This window comes from Oncorhynchus tshawytscha, linkage group LG30 (genome assembly GCF_018296145.1).
Source record: "Oncorhynchus tshawytscha isolate Ot180627B linkage group LG30, Otsh_v2.0, whole genome shotgun sequence".
NCBI lineage: Eukaryota > Metazoa > Chordata > Actinopteri > Salmoniformes > Salmonidae > Oncorhynchus > Oncorhynchus tshawytscha.
Window position 1 is genome coordinate 49,103,858 of NC_056458.1, and position 17,523 is coordinate 49,121,380.

At 47.3% G+C, this 17,523-nt stretch overlaps 1 protein-coding gene across 1 annotated transcript in view; it reads left to right on the forward strand.

Annotated features, from left to right (window-relative positions):
- rxfp2a (relaxin family peptide receptor 2a) overlaps window positions 1–17,523 on the forward strand; it is a 181,009-nt gene that overhangs the window by 111,473 nt on the left and 52,013 nt on the right. The window contains exons 11-14 of the mRNA XM_042309162.1: window positions 14,028–14,040; window positions 14,140–14,211; window positions 15,000–15,071; window positions 16,330–16,401. Coding sequence (XP_042165096.1) covers window positions 14,028–14,040; window positions 14,140–14,211; window positions 15,000–15,071; window positions 16,330–16,401 — 229 coding nt within the window. The remainder of the gene's footprint in view (window positions 1–14,027; window positions 14,041–14,139; window positions 14,212–14,999; window positions 15,072–16,329; window positions 16,402–17,523) is intronic.

A 17,523-nucleotide genomic window follows, 5' to 3' on the forward strand; every position in this document is an offset into this window, starting at 1 on the left:
TGCCAAGTTTACACCTTCACTATTACAATGAAACCTTTTGTCCAGGAAATTGTCTAGAAGGGATTGAATTTGTTGTTGCCTAATTAGGAGTCCCCTCGAAGCCTACCATTGACTATGTACATACCCAGCGTGCGACAGAGCTGCAGGAGTTGTGACCCGTTTTTGTTGGTTATGTTGTCATAGTTGTGCCTAGGGGGGCATATGTGGGAGGGAATGCTGTCACCTCCAGGCAGGTGTTTGTCCCCCTGTGTGCTGAGGGTGTCAGGTTCTTGTCCGGTTCTGGCATTTAGGTCGCCACAGACTAGTACATGTCCCTGGGCCTGGAAATGATTGATTTCCCCCTCCAGGATGGAGAAGCTGTCTTCATTAAAATATGGGGATTCTAGTGGGGGGATATAGGTAGCACACAGGAGGACATTTTTCTCTGTTAGGATAATTTCCTTTTGAATTTCTAGCCAAATGTAGAATGTTCCTGTTTTGATTAATTTAATGGAGTGAGTTAGGTCTGCTCTATACCAAATTAGCATACCCCCTGAGTCCCTTCCCTGTTTCACACCTGGTAGTTTGGTGAATGGGACTACCAGCTCTCTGTAACTGAGAGGGCAACCAGTGGGTCCGTCTCCTCTGTACCAGGTTTCTTGCAGGATGACAATGTCTGTATTACCGATTTCTTTGGTGAAGTCCGGGTTTCTGCTCTTTAGGCCAAAGGCAGATGACCTCAGGCCTTTGATATTCCAGGATGATATAGTGAAGGCTTTTTGTTCCATAGAGTGTCCAATGTTGTTGGTCGTGGTTTGGCTTCAGGCCAGTAAGTGTGAGCAGAGCCTGTTGAGCATCTGGTACATGCCATTGGCTTGGGCAAGTGTGAGAGTGGGGGTTGGGACTGTTTGCCCAAACACTACCTGGGCGTATGTGTGGCTTCCATGTTGAGACCCTCTTTGCGGGGGTGGGGTGCATGGGGTGGCATAGGTCTGATCTGAGGGGGCCTAAATGGGGTGTGGGCATGGTTGACGTGGGGGGTGTTGATTGGTTGGGGTGGGGGTGTGGATGTGTCTGGGTGTACTGTGGTCTGGATGTAATTCCTCTTGGCGTGGGTCCTCTATGTGTAGGTCCAGGGGGGTCTAGTGCTGAGGTGGGCTGTTCTGCTGGCTTCTCTGTGGGGGTGGCCACCTCTCTAGTGGGTTGTTCTCTGTCACACGCTGTCCCTCTCAACCTCTCCTCCGTCCCCCTCACCCTCTCCTCCATCCCCCTCAACCCCTCCTCCTCCAGCAGTCTGATCCTCTCCTCTAATGGCTGACAGGGGGGGTGCTCAGAGGGGGTGAGAGCCGCTGGGCTTGGGGTTCTTCATTTGTCTGTTCTGCTGTGATGTCAGCTCTATGGTCAGGGTCTGGTGTGGACTGTTCTGCTGTGGTGTCAAGACTTTTATCCGGTGCTGAGGTGGGCTGTTCGGCTGGCTTCTCTGTGGGGGTGGCCACCTCTCTAGTGGGTTGTTCTCTGTCACATGCCACCCCACTCACTCTCTCCTCCAGCAGTCTGATCCTCTCCTCTAGTGCTCTGTTCTTCTCCTGCTCCTGCTCTTTCTCCTGTTGTAGTTGTCTCACCACTGTACAGAGTGCAGATATCTCTCTCTCCACCTCCAGCTCTCCGGGTCTGGTTAAGGGGGTGTTGTTGTGCTGGACTGTTGTCTGGGTCTGTGCTGACTGAAGTGTAATCACCTGCTGTTCCAGCTCTCTGTGACTAACCTAGTTGACTTCTGTGACTAGCTAGTTGACTGCTGTGACTAGCTAGTTGACTGCTGTTCAAATCAAAACAAATGTATTTATATAGCCTTTCGTACATCAGCTGATATCTCAAAGTGCTGTACAGAAACCCAGCCTAAAACCACAAACAGCAAGCAATGCAGGTGTAGAAGCACGGTGGCTAGGAAAAACTCCCTAGAAAGGCCAAAACCTAGGAAGAAACCTAGAGAGGAACCAGGCTATGTGGGGTGGCCAGTCCTCTTCTGGCTGTGCCGGGTGGAGATTATAACAGAACATGGCCAAGATGTTCAAATGTTCATAAATGTTCAGCATGTTCGAATAATAAGAAGGCAGAACAGTTGAAACTGGAGCAGCAGCACGGCCAGGTGGACTGGGGACAGCAAGGAGTCATCATGTCAGGTAATCCTGGGGCATGGTCCTAGGGCTCAGGTCCTCCGAGAGAGAGAAGGAGAGAATTAGAGAACGCACACTTAGATTCACACAGGACACCGAATAGGACAGGAGAAGTACTCCAGATATAACAAACTGACCCTAGCCCCCCGACACATAAACTACTGCAGCATAAATACTGGAGGCTGAGACAGGAGGGGTCAGGAGACACTGTGGACCCATCCGAGGACACCCCTGGACAGGGCCAAACAGGAAGGATATAACCCCACCCACTCTGCCAAAGCACAGCCCCCACACCACTAGAGGGATATCTTCAACCACCAACTTACCAACTTGCTGTTCCAGCTCCACATGTCTTACCTCCAGCTGGGTGAATTTGTCCTCCATTTCAATGAGGGAGTGGTAATCTGTGCCGGGAGGTTGACTGTCCACTGGGGGTTGTTCATCTGTGGGGTCATATAATGAAGATGTCTGGTCTGACCCGCTCGGGGTGGGGGTATCTTTATCAAGGGAGAGCTTCTCCTGCTGGGCTAATTCTTTAATTTGGTGAAAGTCCAGCTGAAACTGTTTGGGGTTACCCTGTACCATTACTGTTCCGGACTTATATAGGTTTATATTACCTGACTCAGAGTCCTCATTATCAAGTATTCTGATTTTCCACCCCTCATTAACCCCCCTCTCTTAACAAAGGTGTAGTGTGCTAATATAGCACTGTGCCATACCAGGTGATGGTTTGTGTGGAATATAAGGTTGCTGATGTTCCCATTTTTGTAATAGTCAGCAAAAAGTGTTTCTTGATTTTCCATAAGGAGCTTCATTTTGTACTCTTTTCTTGACTTATCATTTTCTTTTCTTGTCTTGTCATTCTTTATATACACAGATCATACACATCTATTTGAATGACCTCTGAACTGGGAATTGCCTCTGAACAGCGGGAGGGAGCTTCTAAGGCCTCTCCATTTGGTTGGTGTAGACTGTGTGACTATATCCATCCTGTCCTGCCATTGTTGGGCTAATGGGCTTTGACACCTCTCACTTGACACGTCAGTGCTAGTTGAAGTCAGTTCCAGGTTGGATGGTGTTTTCAGGTTTCTGTTGTTTTCCAGAGAATTTGCTGTATAGGGTAATAAATCCTTGGTAGTTGTGAACCTTCCAGGTGATTCTGTAATTCCGTCCAAAATCAGGTTGTAGGTTTTAAGTTTTGATTTGAGGTAGGGGTTATGTTGTAGAGGGTAGAATCCAGTATGTGTTCCTGACAAAAAATCCAAGTTTATCTAACTCCTAATCTATCTTTTTTAAAGAAAATGCTGAAAAATGCAGGAGCTCATCTGATCCTGACCTCTGCTCTGCTCTCTCTCACTCTCTCTCCCTCTCTCTCTATCTCTCTCTCTCTCATGCTGACTCTGTCTGTCTCTGTCTCTGTCTCTGTCTCTGTCTCTGTCTCTGTCTCTGTCTCTGTCTGTCTCTGTCTCTCATGCTGTCTGTCTCTGTCTCTCATGCTGTCTGTCTGTCTGTCTCTCATGCTGTCTGTCTGTCTCTCTCTCATGCTGTCTGTCTGTCTCTCTCTCATGCTGTCTGTCTGTCTCTCTCTCATGCTGTCTGTCTGTCTCTCTCTCATGCTGTCTGTCTCTCTCTCTCATGCTGTCTGTCTGTCTCTCGGTCTCTCTCATGCTGTCTCTGTCTCTCTCTGTGTCTCTCGCTGTCTCTCTCTCTCTCTCTCTCTCTGTCTGAACCCTCTAAACTACATCACTTTATGATGCTTGTTGTTGCCATTAAGTGGTTTCAGTAAAACTCTTCAGTCATTAAAGTCTGAGCCTCTTGGTGTCAAGAGTCAAACAACGTTCTCAATATCATTCTGAAAACGGTCATCAACAGCACTCTCAACCCTGTGATCAAGTCCTTTAGATGTTCTTTATCTCTCGTTCTCTCTCTCTCATTCCCTCATGCTCTCTCTCCATCTATTTCTCTGCCTGCCTGCCTGCCTGCCTGCCTGCCTGCCTGCCTGCCTGCCTGCCTGCCTGCCTGCCTGCCTGCCTGCCTGCCTGCCTGCCTGCCTGCCTGCCTGCCTGCCTGCCTCCCTCCCTGCCTGCCTGCCTGCCTGCCTCCCTCCCTCCCAATTTCAATTGTGCAAATAGTTAAAGTACAAAAGGGAAAATAAATAAACAGAAATATGGGTTGTATTTACAACGGCGTTTGTTCTTCACTGATTGTCCTTTCAGGCCACGAATCTCAGTTTTTTACTCTCTCTGTTTTGTCACACTGTGGTATTTTACATTTTTTATTTCACCTTTATTTAACCAGGTAGGCTAGTTGAGAACAAGTTTTAATTTGCAACTGCGAACTGGCCAAGATAAAGCAAAGCAGTATGACAAAAACACAGTTACACATAAACAAACATACAGTCAATAACACAATAGAACATTGTATACAGTGTGTGCAAATGAGGTAAGCAAATACCCTTGTCTGTCGAAACGTTGGACCTAAATATTTTTGTATCTGAGCTCCTAGAGAGAGCGGTCTGTCGAAACGAGCTCCTAGAGAGAGCGGCTCTCCTTTATTTTTTAAGCAACAAATAGGCCATAGTGGCGAAGTAACAATTTAGCAATTAACACTGTGCAGATGTGCAGATGAGGATGTGCAAGTAGAAATACTGGTGTGCAAAAGAGAAGAAAAACAAAAACAAATACGGGGTGAGGTGGGTAGTTGGTTGAATGGACTATTTACAGATGGGCTGTATACTCTTGCTCTAGCAATCAGTAAGCTGCTCAGATATGTTTAAAGTTAGTGAGGGGGATATAAGTTTCCAGCTTCAGTGATTTTTGCAATTCGTTCCAGTCATTGGCAGCAGAGAACTGGAAGGAAAAGCGGCCAAAGGAGGAGTTGGATTTGGGGATGACCAGTGAGATATACCTGCAGGAGGTGGGTGTTGCTATGGTGACCAGTGAGCTGAGATAAGGCGGAACTTTACCAAGCAAAGACTTATAGATGACCTGGAGCCAGTGGGCGAAGAATATGTAGCGAGGGCCAGCCAGCGAGAGCATTCAGGTCGCAGTGGCGGGTAGTATATGGGGCTTTGGTGACAAAACAGAGGCACTGTGATAGACTGCATCCAGTTTGCTGAGTAGAGTGTTGGAGGCTATTTTGTAAATGACATTGCTGAAGTCAAGGATTGGTAGGATGATCAGATTTACAAGGGTATGTTTGGAAGCATGAATGAGGATGCTTTGTTGCGATATTGGAAGACGATTCTAGATTTAATTTTGGATTGGAGATGCTTAATGGAGTCTGGAAGGAGAGTTTACAGTCTAGTCAGACACCTAGTTATATATAGTTGTCCACATATTCTAAGTCAAAACCGTCCAGAGAAGTGGTGCTAGTCGGACGTGCGGGTGGAGGATTGATCGGTTGAAGAGCATGCATTTAGTTTTACTAGCATTTAAGAGCAGTTGGAGGCCACGGAAGGAGTATTGTATGGCATTGAAGCTTGTTTGGAGGTTTGTTCACACAGTGTCCAAAGAAGGGCCAGAAGTATACAGAATGGTGTCGTCTGTGTAGAGGTGGATCAAAGAATCACCAGCAGCAAGAGCGACATCATTGATGTATACAGAGAAGAGAGTCAGCCTGAGAATTTAACCCTGTTGCACCCACATTTATGCAACAGGTCCGGACCTGCCAGAAGTCCGGACAACAGGCCCTCCGATTTGACACCCTGAACTCTGTCTGAGAAGTAGTTAGTGAACCAGGCGAGGCAGTCATTAGAGAAACCAAGGCTGTTGAGTCTGCCGATAAGAATATGGTGTTTGACAGAGTCGAAAGCCTTGGCCAGGTCGATGACGACAGCTGCACAGTATTGTCTCTTATCGATGGCGGTTATGATGTCGTTTAGGACCTTGAGCGTGGCTGAGGTGCACCCATGACCAGCTCGGAAACCGGATTGTATAGAGGAAAATGTATGGTGGGATTCGAAATGGTCAGTGACCTGTTCATTAACTTGGCTTTCAAAGACTTTAAAAGGGCAGGGCAGGATGGATATAGGTCTGTAACAGTTTGGGTCTAGAGGCAGGGCAGGATGAATGTAGGTCTGTAACAGTTTGGGTCTAGAGGCAGGGCAGGGCAGGATGGATATAGGTCTGTAACAGTTTGGGTCTAGAGGCAGGGCAGGATGGATATAGGTCTGTAACAGTTTGGGTCTAGAGGCAGGGCAGGGCAGGATGGATATAGGTCTGTAACAGTTTGGGTCTAGAGGCAGGGCAGGGCAGGGCAGGATGGATATAGGTCTGTAACAGGGTCTCCCCCTCTGAAGAGGAATCTCAGATGATACAAAAGAGAGGTTGAACAGACTAGCAGACTAGGTTGAACAGACTAGCAGACTAGGTTGAACAGACTAGCAGACTAGGTTGAACAGACTAGCAGACTAGGTTGAACAGACTAGCAGACTAGGTTGAACAGACTAGCAGATATATCTCAGACGATATGAAAGAGAGTTTGAACAGACTAGCAGACTAGTTTGAACAGACTAGCAGACTAGGTTGAACAGACTAGCAGACTAGGTTGAGCAGACTAGGTTGAACAGACTAGCAGATCTTTAAGAACATCAGCTGTCTGGATTTGGGTGAAGGAGAAGTGGGGGGGACTTGGTTCAAGTTGCTGCAGGGGGTGCAGAAGGTGCAGAGGGTGCAGGGGGTGCTGGGGGTGCAGAGGGTGTTGGCCGTTGTTGGGGTAGCCAGGTGGAAAACATGGCCAGCCGTGGAGAAATGCTCATTGAAATTCTCCATTATTATGGATTTATCAGTGGTGACAGTGTTTCCTAGCCTCAGTGCAGTGGGCAGCTGGGAGGAGGTGCTTTTATTCTCCATGGACTTTACAGTGTCCCAAAACTTTTTGGAATTAGTGCTTCATGAAGCAAATTTCTATTTGAAAAAGCTAGTCTTTTTTTCTGACTGAATGTGTATATTGGTTCCTGGTCAAGGGCAGTCAAGTCTGGAGTGAACCAAGGGCTACATCTGTTCTTAGTTCTACATTTTTTGAAAGCGGCATGCTTATTTAAGATGGTGAGGAAAGTACTTTTTAAAGAACAACCAGGCATCCTCTACTGACGGGATGAGGTCAATATCCTTCCAGGATACCTGGGCCAGGTCGATTAGAAAGGCCTGCTCACTGAAGTATTTTAGGGAGAGTTTGACAGTGATGAGGGGTGGTCGTTTGACCGCGGACCCATGATGGAAGCAAGCAATGAGACAGTGATCGCTGGGTGAAAACAGCAGAGGTGTATTTAGAGGGCAAGTTGGTTAGGATGATCTATGACGGTGCCCGTGTTTACGGATTCAGGGATTTAGGGTTGTACCTGGTAGGTTCCTTGATAATTTGTGTAAGATTGAGGGCATATAGCTCAGATTGTAGGACGGCCGGGGTGTTAAGCATGTTCCAGTTTAGGTCACTTAACAGAATGAACTCTGAATGAACTCTGAAGATAGATGGGGGACAAGCAATTCACATATGGTGTCCAGGGCACAGCTAGGAGCTGAGGAGGGTCTGTAACAAGTGGCAACAGTGAGATACTTATTTCTGGAGAGATGGATTTTTAAAAGTAGAAGGTCGAACTGTTTGGGTTCGAGCTTAGACCCGGATAGTGTGACAGAAATCTGCAGGTAGATTGCAACTCCGCCCCTTTTAGCAGTTCTATCTTGAAGGAAAATGTTGTAGTCGGGGATGGAAATTTCTGAATTTTTCTTGGCAGTATTCAGACACAGCTAGAACATCCGGGTTGGCAGAGTGTGCTAAAGCAGTGAATAAAACAAACTTAGGGAGGAGGCTTCTAATGTTAACATGCATGAAACCAAGGCTTTTACGGTTACACCCAGTAGATATGGGAGTTGATCAACATTGGGATTGTTTTCAAATTCTTTACTCATCTCATATGTATATACTGTACTCGATGCCATCTACTGTATCTTGCCTAAGCTGCTCTATACCATCACTCATTCATATATCTTTATGTACATATTCTTTATCCCCTTACACTGTGTAAAACAGTAGTTTTTTTTCTTTTGGAATTGTTAGTTAGATTACTCGTTGGTTATTACTGCATTGTTGGAACTAGAAGCACAAGCATTTCGCTACACTCGCATTAACATCTGCTAACCATGTGTATGTGACAAATAAAATTTGATTTGATTTGATAATCTGAGGGAAATACTACGTGTCTCTGACATTTAGCAGGAGGATAGGAATTGCATCTTGGGCATATAGCCTGTTTTCTCTTGAGAGCCAGGTCTGCCAATGACATTTTTTCATGATAGCAAGGCTATGCTCACTGAGTCTGTACATAGTCAAAGCTTTCCTTAATTTTGGGGTCAGTCACAGTGATCAGGTATTCTGCCACTGTGTACTCTCTGTTTAGGGCCAAATAACATTCCAGTTTGCTCTGTTTTTTTGTTAATTCTTTCCAATATGTTAAGTATTTATTTTTTTGTTTTCTCATGATTTGGTTGGGTCTAATTGTGCTGCTGTCCTGGGGCTCTGTGGGGTCTGTTTGTGTTTGTTATCAGTCCTCGTACCAGCTAGCAGAGGGGACTAATCTCTCTGTAGTTTTTGTTCTGTAGGCTTTGTTATGTAAGGTTGGCCCGGGTTTGAGAATCTTATTTTTAGGTGGTTAAAGAATTTGATTGCTCTATTCTTGATTTTAATAATTAGCGGAAATCGTTCTAATTTAGTTATGCATAGATTTTTTGGTGTTTTAAGTTGTACACTGAGGATGTTTTTGCAGAATTCTGCACTCAGTCTAAATTTGGTGTTTGTCCCATTTTGTGATTTCTTGGTTGGTGAGCGGACCCCAGACCTCACAACCATAAAGGGCAATGGGTTCTATAAGTGATTCAAGTATTTTTAGCCAGATATGAATTGGGATGTGAAATTTATACATTTCTATTGATGGCATAGAATGCACTTCTTGCCTTGTCTCTCAGCTCATTCACAGCTTTGTGGAAGTTACCTGTGGCGCTGATGTTTAGGCCAAGGTACATATCATTTTTTGTGTGCTCTAGGGCAACAGTTTTCTAGATGGAATTAGTATTTGTTGTCCTGGCAACTGGACCTTTTTTTGGGAACACCATTATTTTTGCCTCACTAATTTCACTGTCAGGGCCCAAGTCTGATAGAATCTGTGCAAAATATCTAGGTGCTGCTGTGCACCCAACTTGGTTGGGGACGGAAGCACCAGATCATCAGCAAATCGTAAACATTTTACTTCAGAGATTACTAGGTTGAGGTCGGGTGCTGCAGACTGTTCTAGAGCCCGCGCCAATTTGTTGATATATATGTCGAAGAGGGTGGGGCTTAAGCTGCATCCCTGTCTCACCCCACGAACCCTGTGTGAAGAAATGTGTGTGTTCTTTGCAAATTCATTGATACAACATGGCATACATACACAACAAAAGTATGTGGACACCTGCTCATCAAACATCTTACAAAATCATGGCATTCATATAGAGTTGGATCCCCTTTTGCTGCTATAACATCCTCCACACCTCTGGGAGGTCTTCCTACTAGATGTTGGAACATTGCTGCTGGTGACTTGCTTCCATTTGGCTACAAGAGCATTGGTGAGGTCGGACATTGATTAAGGGCGATTAGGCCTGGCTCACAGTCGAAGTTCCAATTCATCCCAAAGGTGTTCAATGGGCTTGAGGTCAGGGCTCTGTGCTGGTCAGTCAAGTTCTTTCACAAAGATCTCGACAAACCATTTCTGTATGGACCTTTGTGCACAGGGTGACTATCGTGCTGAAACAGGAAAGGGCCTTACCCAAACTGTTGCCACAAAGTTGGAAGCACAGAATCATCTAGAATGTCATCGTATGCTGTAGCGTTAAGCTTTCCCTTCACTGGAACTAAGGGGCCCGAACAATGAAAAACAGCCCCAGACCATTATTCCTCCTCGACCAAACTTTGCAGTTGGCACTATTCATTAAGGCAGGCAGCGTTCTCCTGGCATCCGATGGTGAAGAGTGATTCATCACTCCGGAGAACGTGTTTCCACTGCTCCAGAGCCCAATGGCAGTTAGCTTCACACCACTCCAGCCGACGCTTGGCATTGCGGATGTTGATCTTCGACTACCATGGCAGCTCGGCCATGGAAACCCATTTAAATAAAGCTCCTGACGAACAGTTTGGAACTTGGTAGTGAGTGTTGCAACCGAGGACAGACAATTTTTTCAGCGATACTTACTTCAGCACTCGGCGGTTCCCTTCTGTGAGCTTACTTACACCTTTGAGGCTGAGCCTTCGTTGCTCGTAGACATTTCCAATTCACAATAACTGGGGAAGCTCTAGCAGGGCCGAAATTTGACAAACGTGATGTTATCATATGACGGTGCCACATTGAAAGTCACTGAGCTCTTCAGTAAGGACATTTTACTGCCACGTGTTTGTCTATGGAGATTGCATGGCTGTGTGCTCGATTTTAAAGACCTGTCAGCAACGTGTGTGACTGAAATAGCCGAATCCACTCATTCGAAGGGATGGCCACATACGTTTGTATATATAGTGTATGTGGGGAGGTGTGTTTGTGTAGTGACTATAACTGCCTTGGAAGTGAGGGATCTAACATTAGGTAGCCCCATTTTGAGATGTGAGGTATCACAATCTCTTTCAATAATGGCAGGAATGGAGGTGGTCTTTATTCCAGTGAGATTGCTAAGGTGAACACTGCCATGTTTAGTCTTGCCCAACCTAGATCGAGGCACAGATTCGGTCTCAATGGTGATAGCTGAGCTGACTACACTGACTGTGCTAGTGGCAGACTCCACTAAACTGGCAGGGTGGCTAACAGCCTGCTGCCTGGCCTGCATCGCTGCCTGGCCTATTTCATTGTGGAGCTAGATACGGTATGTGCGTAGGATACCTGCTGTTTGTGTGTGAATGTAAGTGTGTAAGGAGCCAGTATAAAATGAATGGTTTTTGTATTGTGGACTTCAGAACATTCTCGTGAATAAACATTTGACTATTGTAGGCTGGGCCTCTGTCTGTTTTTCATTTCAACCAGTATCTTACAAATTCTGGGTTGCAGACTGAGTAGTTAATTGAAGTTCAGTTTATGAACATTGAGAACATTATTCTCTTAACAGGGAGTTAGAGCCCTGTCTATGTTGGTAGATAAGATGAGAGCACCCCTCCAGCTAGGATGGAGTCCATCACTCTTCAGCAGGCCAGGCTTGGTCCTGTTTGTGGGTGAGTCCCAGAAAGAGGGCCAATTATCTACAAATTCTATCTTTTGGGAAAGGCAGAAAACAGTTTTCAACCAGCGATTGAGTTGTGAGACCTTTCTGTAGAGCTCATCACTCCCCCTAACTGGGACGGGGGCCAGAGACAATTACTCGATGCCGACACATCGTTCTAGCTGATTTACACGCTGACGCTATGTTGCGCTTGGTGACCTCTGACTGTTTCATCCTAACATCGTTTGTGCCAACGTGGATAACAATATCCCTAATCTCTCTACACTGGCCAGTTTTAGCTTTAGCCAGCACCATCTTCAGATTAGCCTAAACGTCAGTAGCCCTGCCCACTGGTAAACAGTGTATGATCGCTGGATGATTCGTTTTAAGTCTAATACTGCGGGTAATGGAGTCGCCAATGACTAAGGTTTTCAATTTGTCAGAGCTAATGGTGAGAGGCTTCGGTGTCTCAGACCCCGTAACGGGAGGAGTAGAGACCAGACAAGGCTCGGCCTCTGACTCCGACCCGTTTCTTAATGGGGAGACCCGGTTGAAAGTTTCTGTCGGCTGAATGAGCGACACCGGTTGAGCGTTCCTACAGCATTTCCCTCCAGAAATCGTGAGAAAGTTGTCCGGCTGCGGGAACTGTGCGAGGGGATTTATACTACTATCTGTACTTACTGGTGGCACAGACGCTGTTTCATCCTTTCCTACACTGAAATGACCCTTTGCCTAACGATTGCGTCTGAAGCTGGGCTTGTAGCACAGCTATCCTCGCCGTAAGGCGAACGTTCTCCTGTATATTATGAGAACAGCGACTGCAATTAGAAGGCATCATGTTCATATTACCACGTCCAGATAAAGCATCATGTTAATGTTACTACTGGTTGGCTGGTGGAGGTCCTGATGAACCACGTCCAGATAAAGCATCATGTTAATGTTACTACTGGTTGGCTGGTGGAGGTCCTGATGAACCACGTCCAGATAAAGCATCATGTTAATGTTACTACTGGTTGGCTGGTGGAGGTCCTGTAGAACCATGTCCAGATAAAGCATCATGTTAATGTTACTACTGGTTGGCTGGTGGAGGTCCTGATGAACCACGTCCAGATAAAACATCATGTTAATGTTACTACTGGTTGGCTGGTGGAGGTCCTGATGAACCACGTCCAGATAAAGCATCATGTTAATGTTACTACTGGTTGGCTGGTGGAGGTCCTGATGAACCACGTCCAGATAAAGCATCATGTTAATGCTACTACTGGTTGGCTGGTGGAGGTCCTGATGAACCATGTCCAGATAAAGCATCATGTTAATGCTACTACTGGTTGGCTGGTGGAGGTCCTGATGAACCACGTCCAGATAAAGCATCATGTTAATGTTACTACTGGTTGGCTGGTGGAGGTCCTGATGAACCACGTCCAGATAAAGCATCATGTTAATGTTACTACTGGTTGGCTGGTGGAGGTCCTGATGAACCACGTCCAGATAAAGCATCATGTTAATGTTACTACTTAGCTTCGGCTGTTGGAGGTCCTGACGAACCATGTCCAGATAAAGCATCTGGAGTGAAAGATGAATTGTAATGAGTGAAAACGTTGAATGAAAAAAGTTGAGGGATGGAAAAACAAAAATATATATAAACGGTAATTAAAAAGTATAAACCGTACAGTTGACAGCTAGCAAAGTAAGGTGTAATACGTAGTGAGGGGAGGTGTGATACGTAGTGAGGGGAGGTGTGATACGTAGTGAGGGGAGGTGTGATAAGTAGTGAGGGGAGGTGTGATACGTAGTGAGGGGAGGTGTGATACGTAGTGAGGGGAGGTGTGATACGTAGTGAGGGGAGGTGTGATACGTAGTGAGGGGGAGATGTGATACGTAGTGAGGGGAGGTGTGATAAGTAGTGAGGGGGAGGTGTGATAAGTTGTGAGGGGAGGTGTGATGAGTAGTGAGGGGAGATGTGAGGGGGAGGTGGATAAGTAGTGAGGGGAGATGTGATAAGTAGTGAGGGGAGGTGTAATACGTAGTGAGGGGAGGTGTGATAAGTAGTGAGGGGAGGTGTGATAAGTAGTGAGGGGAGGTGTGATAAGTAGTGAGGGGAGGTGTAATACGTAGTGAGGGGGAGGTGTGATAAGTAGTGAGGGGAGGTGTGATAAGTAGTGAGGGGAGTGTGATAAGTAGTGAGGGGAGGTGTGAGTAGTGAGGGGAGGTGTGATAAGTAGTGAGGGGAGGTGTGATAAGTAGTGAGGGGAGGTGTGATAAGTAGTGAGGGGAGGTGTGATACGTAGTGAGGGGAGGTGTGATAAGTAGTGAGGGGGAGGTGTGATACGTAGTGAGGGGAGGTGATACGTAGTGAGGGGGAGGTGTGATAAGTAGTGAGGGGAGGTGTGATAAGTAGTGAGGGGGAGGTGTGATAAGTAGTGAGGGGGAGGTGTGATAAGTAGTGAGGGGGAGGTGTGATAAGTAGTGAGGGGAGATGTGATACGTAGTGAGGGGAGGTGTGATAAGTAGTGAGGGGAGGTGTGATAAGTAGTGAGGGGAGATGTGATACGTAGTGAGGGGGAGGTGTGATAAGTAGTGAGGGGGAGATGTGATACATGGTGTTTCTGCCTCTCTGTGCCTGGGGGACTGTCTGGAAGTTTTTAATTTGGTTGTTGTGACTCAGACACTCACTCACGGTATGTGTGTGTGTGTGTGTGTGTGTGTGTGTGTGTGTGTGTGTGTGTGTGTAGTAGTTGAAACCACTAAACCATAGTAATTCTCTCTTTCCCCGTTAGCCTCCTGATGAACAACAGGATTCATGCTCTTCCTGTTCGCTCTTTTCAGACTCTAGTGCTGCTGGAGGAGCTGTGAGTACAAATCACTCCCTCATTCTGGGTCGTCCGTCCCAAATGGACGCCTGTTCTCTTTGTAGTGTGCAACTGTTGAACAGAGCTCTATGGGCCTTGGTAAAATATAGTGCACTATATACGGAAAAGGGCTCATTTGGGATGCACATCTGATACTCTGACATGTCAGTCTTTTATACATTCTCAATGGATGAACCTCAGTAGCTTGAAACGTGTACTATTGAAATTAACTAGTAAAACGCTGCAAGGAGGGAGAAGTGTAGGGGGGATTTCTGCTATTTCATCCAATTTCACCTTTCGTTTATTTTAATCTGGTTTTCTCTCTCTCTCTCTCTCTCTCTCTCTCTCTCTCTCTCTCTCTCTCTCTCTCTCTCTCTCTCTCTCTCTCTCTCTCTGTCTCTCTCTCTCTCTCTCTCTCTGTCTCTCTCTCTCTCTCTCTCTGCCCCCTCCTCTCTCTCTCTCGCCCCCTCTCTCTCTCTCTCTCTGTCTCTCTCTCTCTCTGTCTCTCTCTCTCTCTCTCTCCTCTCTCTCCTCTCTCTCTCTCTCTCTCTCTCTCTGTCTCTCTCTCTCTCTCTCTCTCTCTCTCTCTCTCTGTCTCTCCTTCTCTCTCTCTCTCTCTCTCTCTCTCTCTCTCTCGCCCCTTCTCCTTCTCTCCTCTCTCTCTCTCTCGCCCCCTCCTTCTCTCTCTCTCGCTCCTTCTCTCTCTCTCGCCCCCTTCTCTCTCCTCTCTCCATCGCCCCCCCTCCTCTCTCTCCCGTGGCTCTCTTCCTACTCTCCCTGTTTTTTAGAGACCTGTCCAACAACCGGATTAAGGAGCTCCCCAAAAACACCTTTAAGAACTTAAAGTCCCTCGTCAAATTGTGAGTCACAAAAACGGTACACTATTCCCTTTGGTCTCTAGTCGAAACTAGTGCACTATATAGAGAGTAGGGTGCCATTTGGGACAACTTTGGTCAAAACTAGTGCAGTATATAACGCAGGGTTCCTCAACTGGCGGCCCCCCAAGATATTTGAGCAAAACGATTATAAATGTCCCAAAAAAATATCGCTCATAAATACATTGTTGGACATCAAAGACTGGAAAAGCGATACAGCCGGCTCGCCAGGCTCCAGGCAAGGGAGCCTGTCGAGGCGAGGGAGCCTGGGGAGCCAGTTGATGCGGGCGAGGCGAGGGAGCCTGGGGAGCCGGGCGAGGCGAGAGAGCCTGGGGAGCCGGGTGAGGCGAGGGAGCCTGGGGAGCCGGGCGAGGCGAGGGAGCCTGGGGAGAAGGTCCCGGGTGAGGCGAGGGAGCCTGGGGAGAAGGTCCCGGGCGAGGCGTGGGTGCCTGGCGAGCCGTCTGAAGCATGGCGTGGGAGCCGGGCGAGGCATGGCGTAGGAGCCAGAGCGAGGATTGGCGAGGGAGCCTGGAGACCCGGCCGAGGCGAGGGAGCCTGGAGAGCCAGGTGAGGGAGCCTAGGGAGCCTGGCGAGGGAGCCTGGAGAGCCAGGCGAGGGAGCCTAGGGAGCCTGGCGAGGGAGCCTGGAGAGCCGGGCGAGGGAGCCTAGGGAGCCTGGCGGGGGAGCCTGGCGGGCTGAGGCGAGGGAGCCTGGGGCGAGGGAGCCTGGCGGGCTGAGGTGCGGCGAGGGTACCTGGCGGGCTGAGGCGAGTCGAGGGAGCCTGGCGGGCTGAGGCGGGGCATGGCATGGGATCCGGGTGAGGCATGGCGTAGGTACAAGAGCGAGGATTGGCGTGGGAGCCGGAGCGAGGCATGGCATAGGAGCCTGGCGAGGCATGGCGTGGGAGCCTGAGGAGAAGGTCCCAGGCATGGCATGGGTGCCTGGCGACATCTTCTCCACTAGTCCTGGCGACATCTTCTCCACTAGCCCTGGCAACATCTTCTCCAGCCCTGGCAACATCTTCTCTGCCAGCCCTGGCAACATCTTCTCTGCCAGCCCTGGCAACATCTTCTCTACTAGCCCTGGCAACATTTTCTCCACTAGTCCTGCGGAGCCTTCTCCTCTGCTGAGAAAATAACAGTCAGTTAGTTTCATTCTCACAGCCAGGGAAAACCATACAGGTCTGTCTGTTTGCTTGTCAGACAGAATCCCTTGTTTACTTGTTTTATACGTGTTGTCACAGGAACATATCCCACAATCCTTTGTTCCACATCTACCCGGGTCACTTTGACGACCTGACCCAGCTCCAGTCCCTGTGAGTAGAACACATACTGTATAGCCTAGGCTATCAGTACAGTACATTACCAGTACCTACCAGTACATTACCTACCAGTTCAGTACACTACAATTACCTACCAGTACACTATCATTACCTACCAGAACAGTACACTACCATTACCTACCAGTACAGTACACTACCAGAACATACCAGTACAGTACACTACCAGTACACTACCAGTACAGTACACTACCAGTACACTACCAGTACAGTACACTACCAGTACAGTACACTGCCAGTACCTACCAGTACAGTACACTACCATTACCTACCAGTACAGTACACTACCACCAGTTACCTACCAGTACAGTACACTACCATTACCTACCAATACAGTACACTACCAGTACAGTACACTACCATTACCTACCAGTACAGTACAGTACACTACCAGTACAGTACACTACCATTACCTACCAGTACAGTACTACCATTACCTACCAGTACACTACCATTACCTACCAGTACAGTACTACCATTACCTACCAGTACAGTACACTACCAGTACACTACCAGTACAGTACACTACCATTACCTACCAGTACAGTACACTACCATTACCTACCAATACAGTACACTACCATTACCTACCAGTACACTACCATTACCTACCAGTACAGTACACTAACAGAACATACCAGTACAGTACACTACCATTACCTACCAGTACAGTACACTACCATTACCTACCAGTACCATACACTACCATTACCTACCAGTACCATACACTACCATTACCTACCAGTACAGTACACTACCATTACCTACCAGTACAGTACACTACCATTACCTACCAATACAGTACACTACCATTACCTACCAGTACACTACCATTACCTACCAGTACAGTACACTAACAGAACATACCAGTACAGTACACTACCATTACCTACCAGTACAGTACACTACCATTACCTACCAATACAGTACACTACCATTACCTACCAGTACAGTACACTACCATTACCTACCAGTACAGTACACTACCATTACCTACCAGTACAGTACACTACCATTACCTACCAGTACAGTACCTACCAATACCATTACCTACCAATACAGTACACTACCATTACCTACCAGTACACTACCATTACC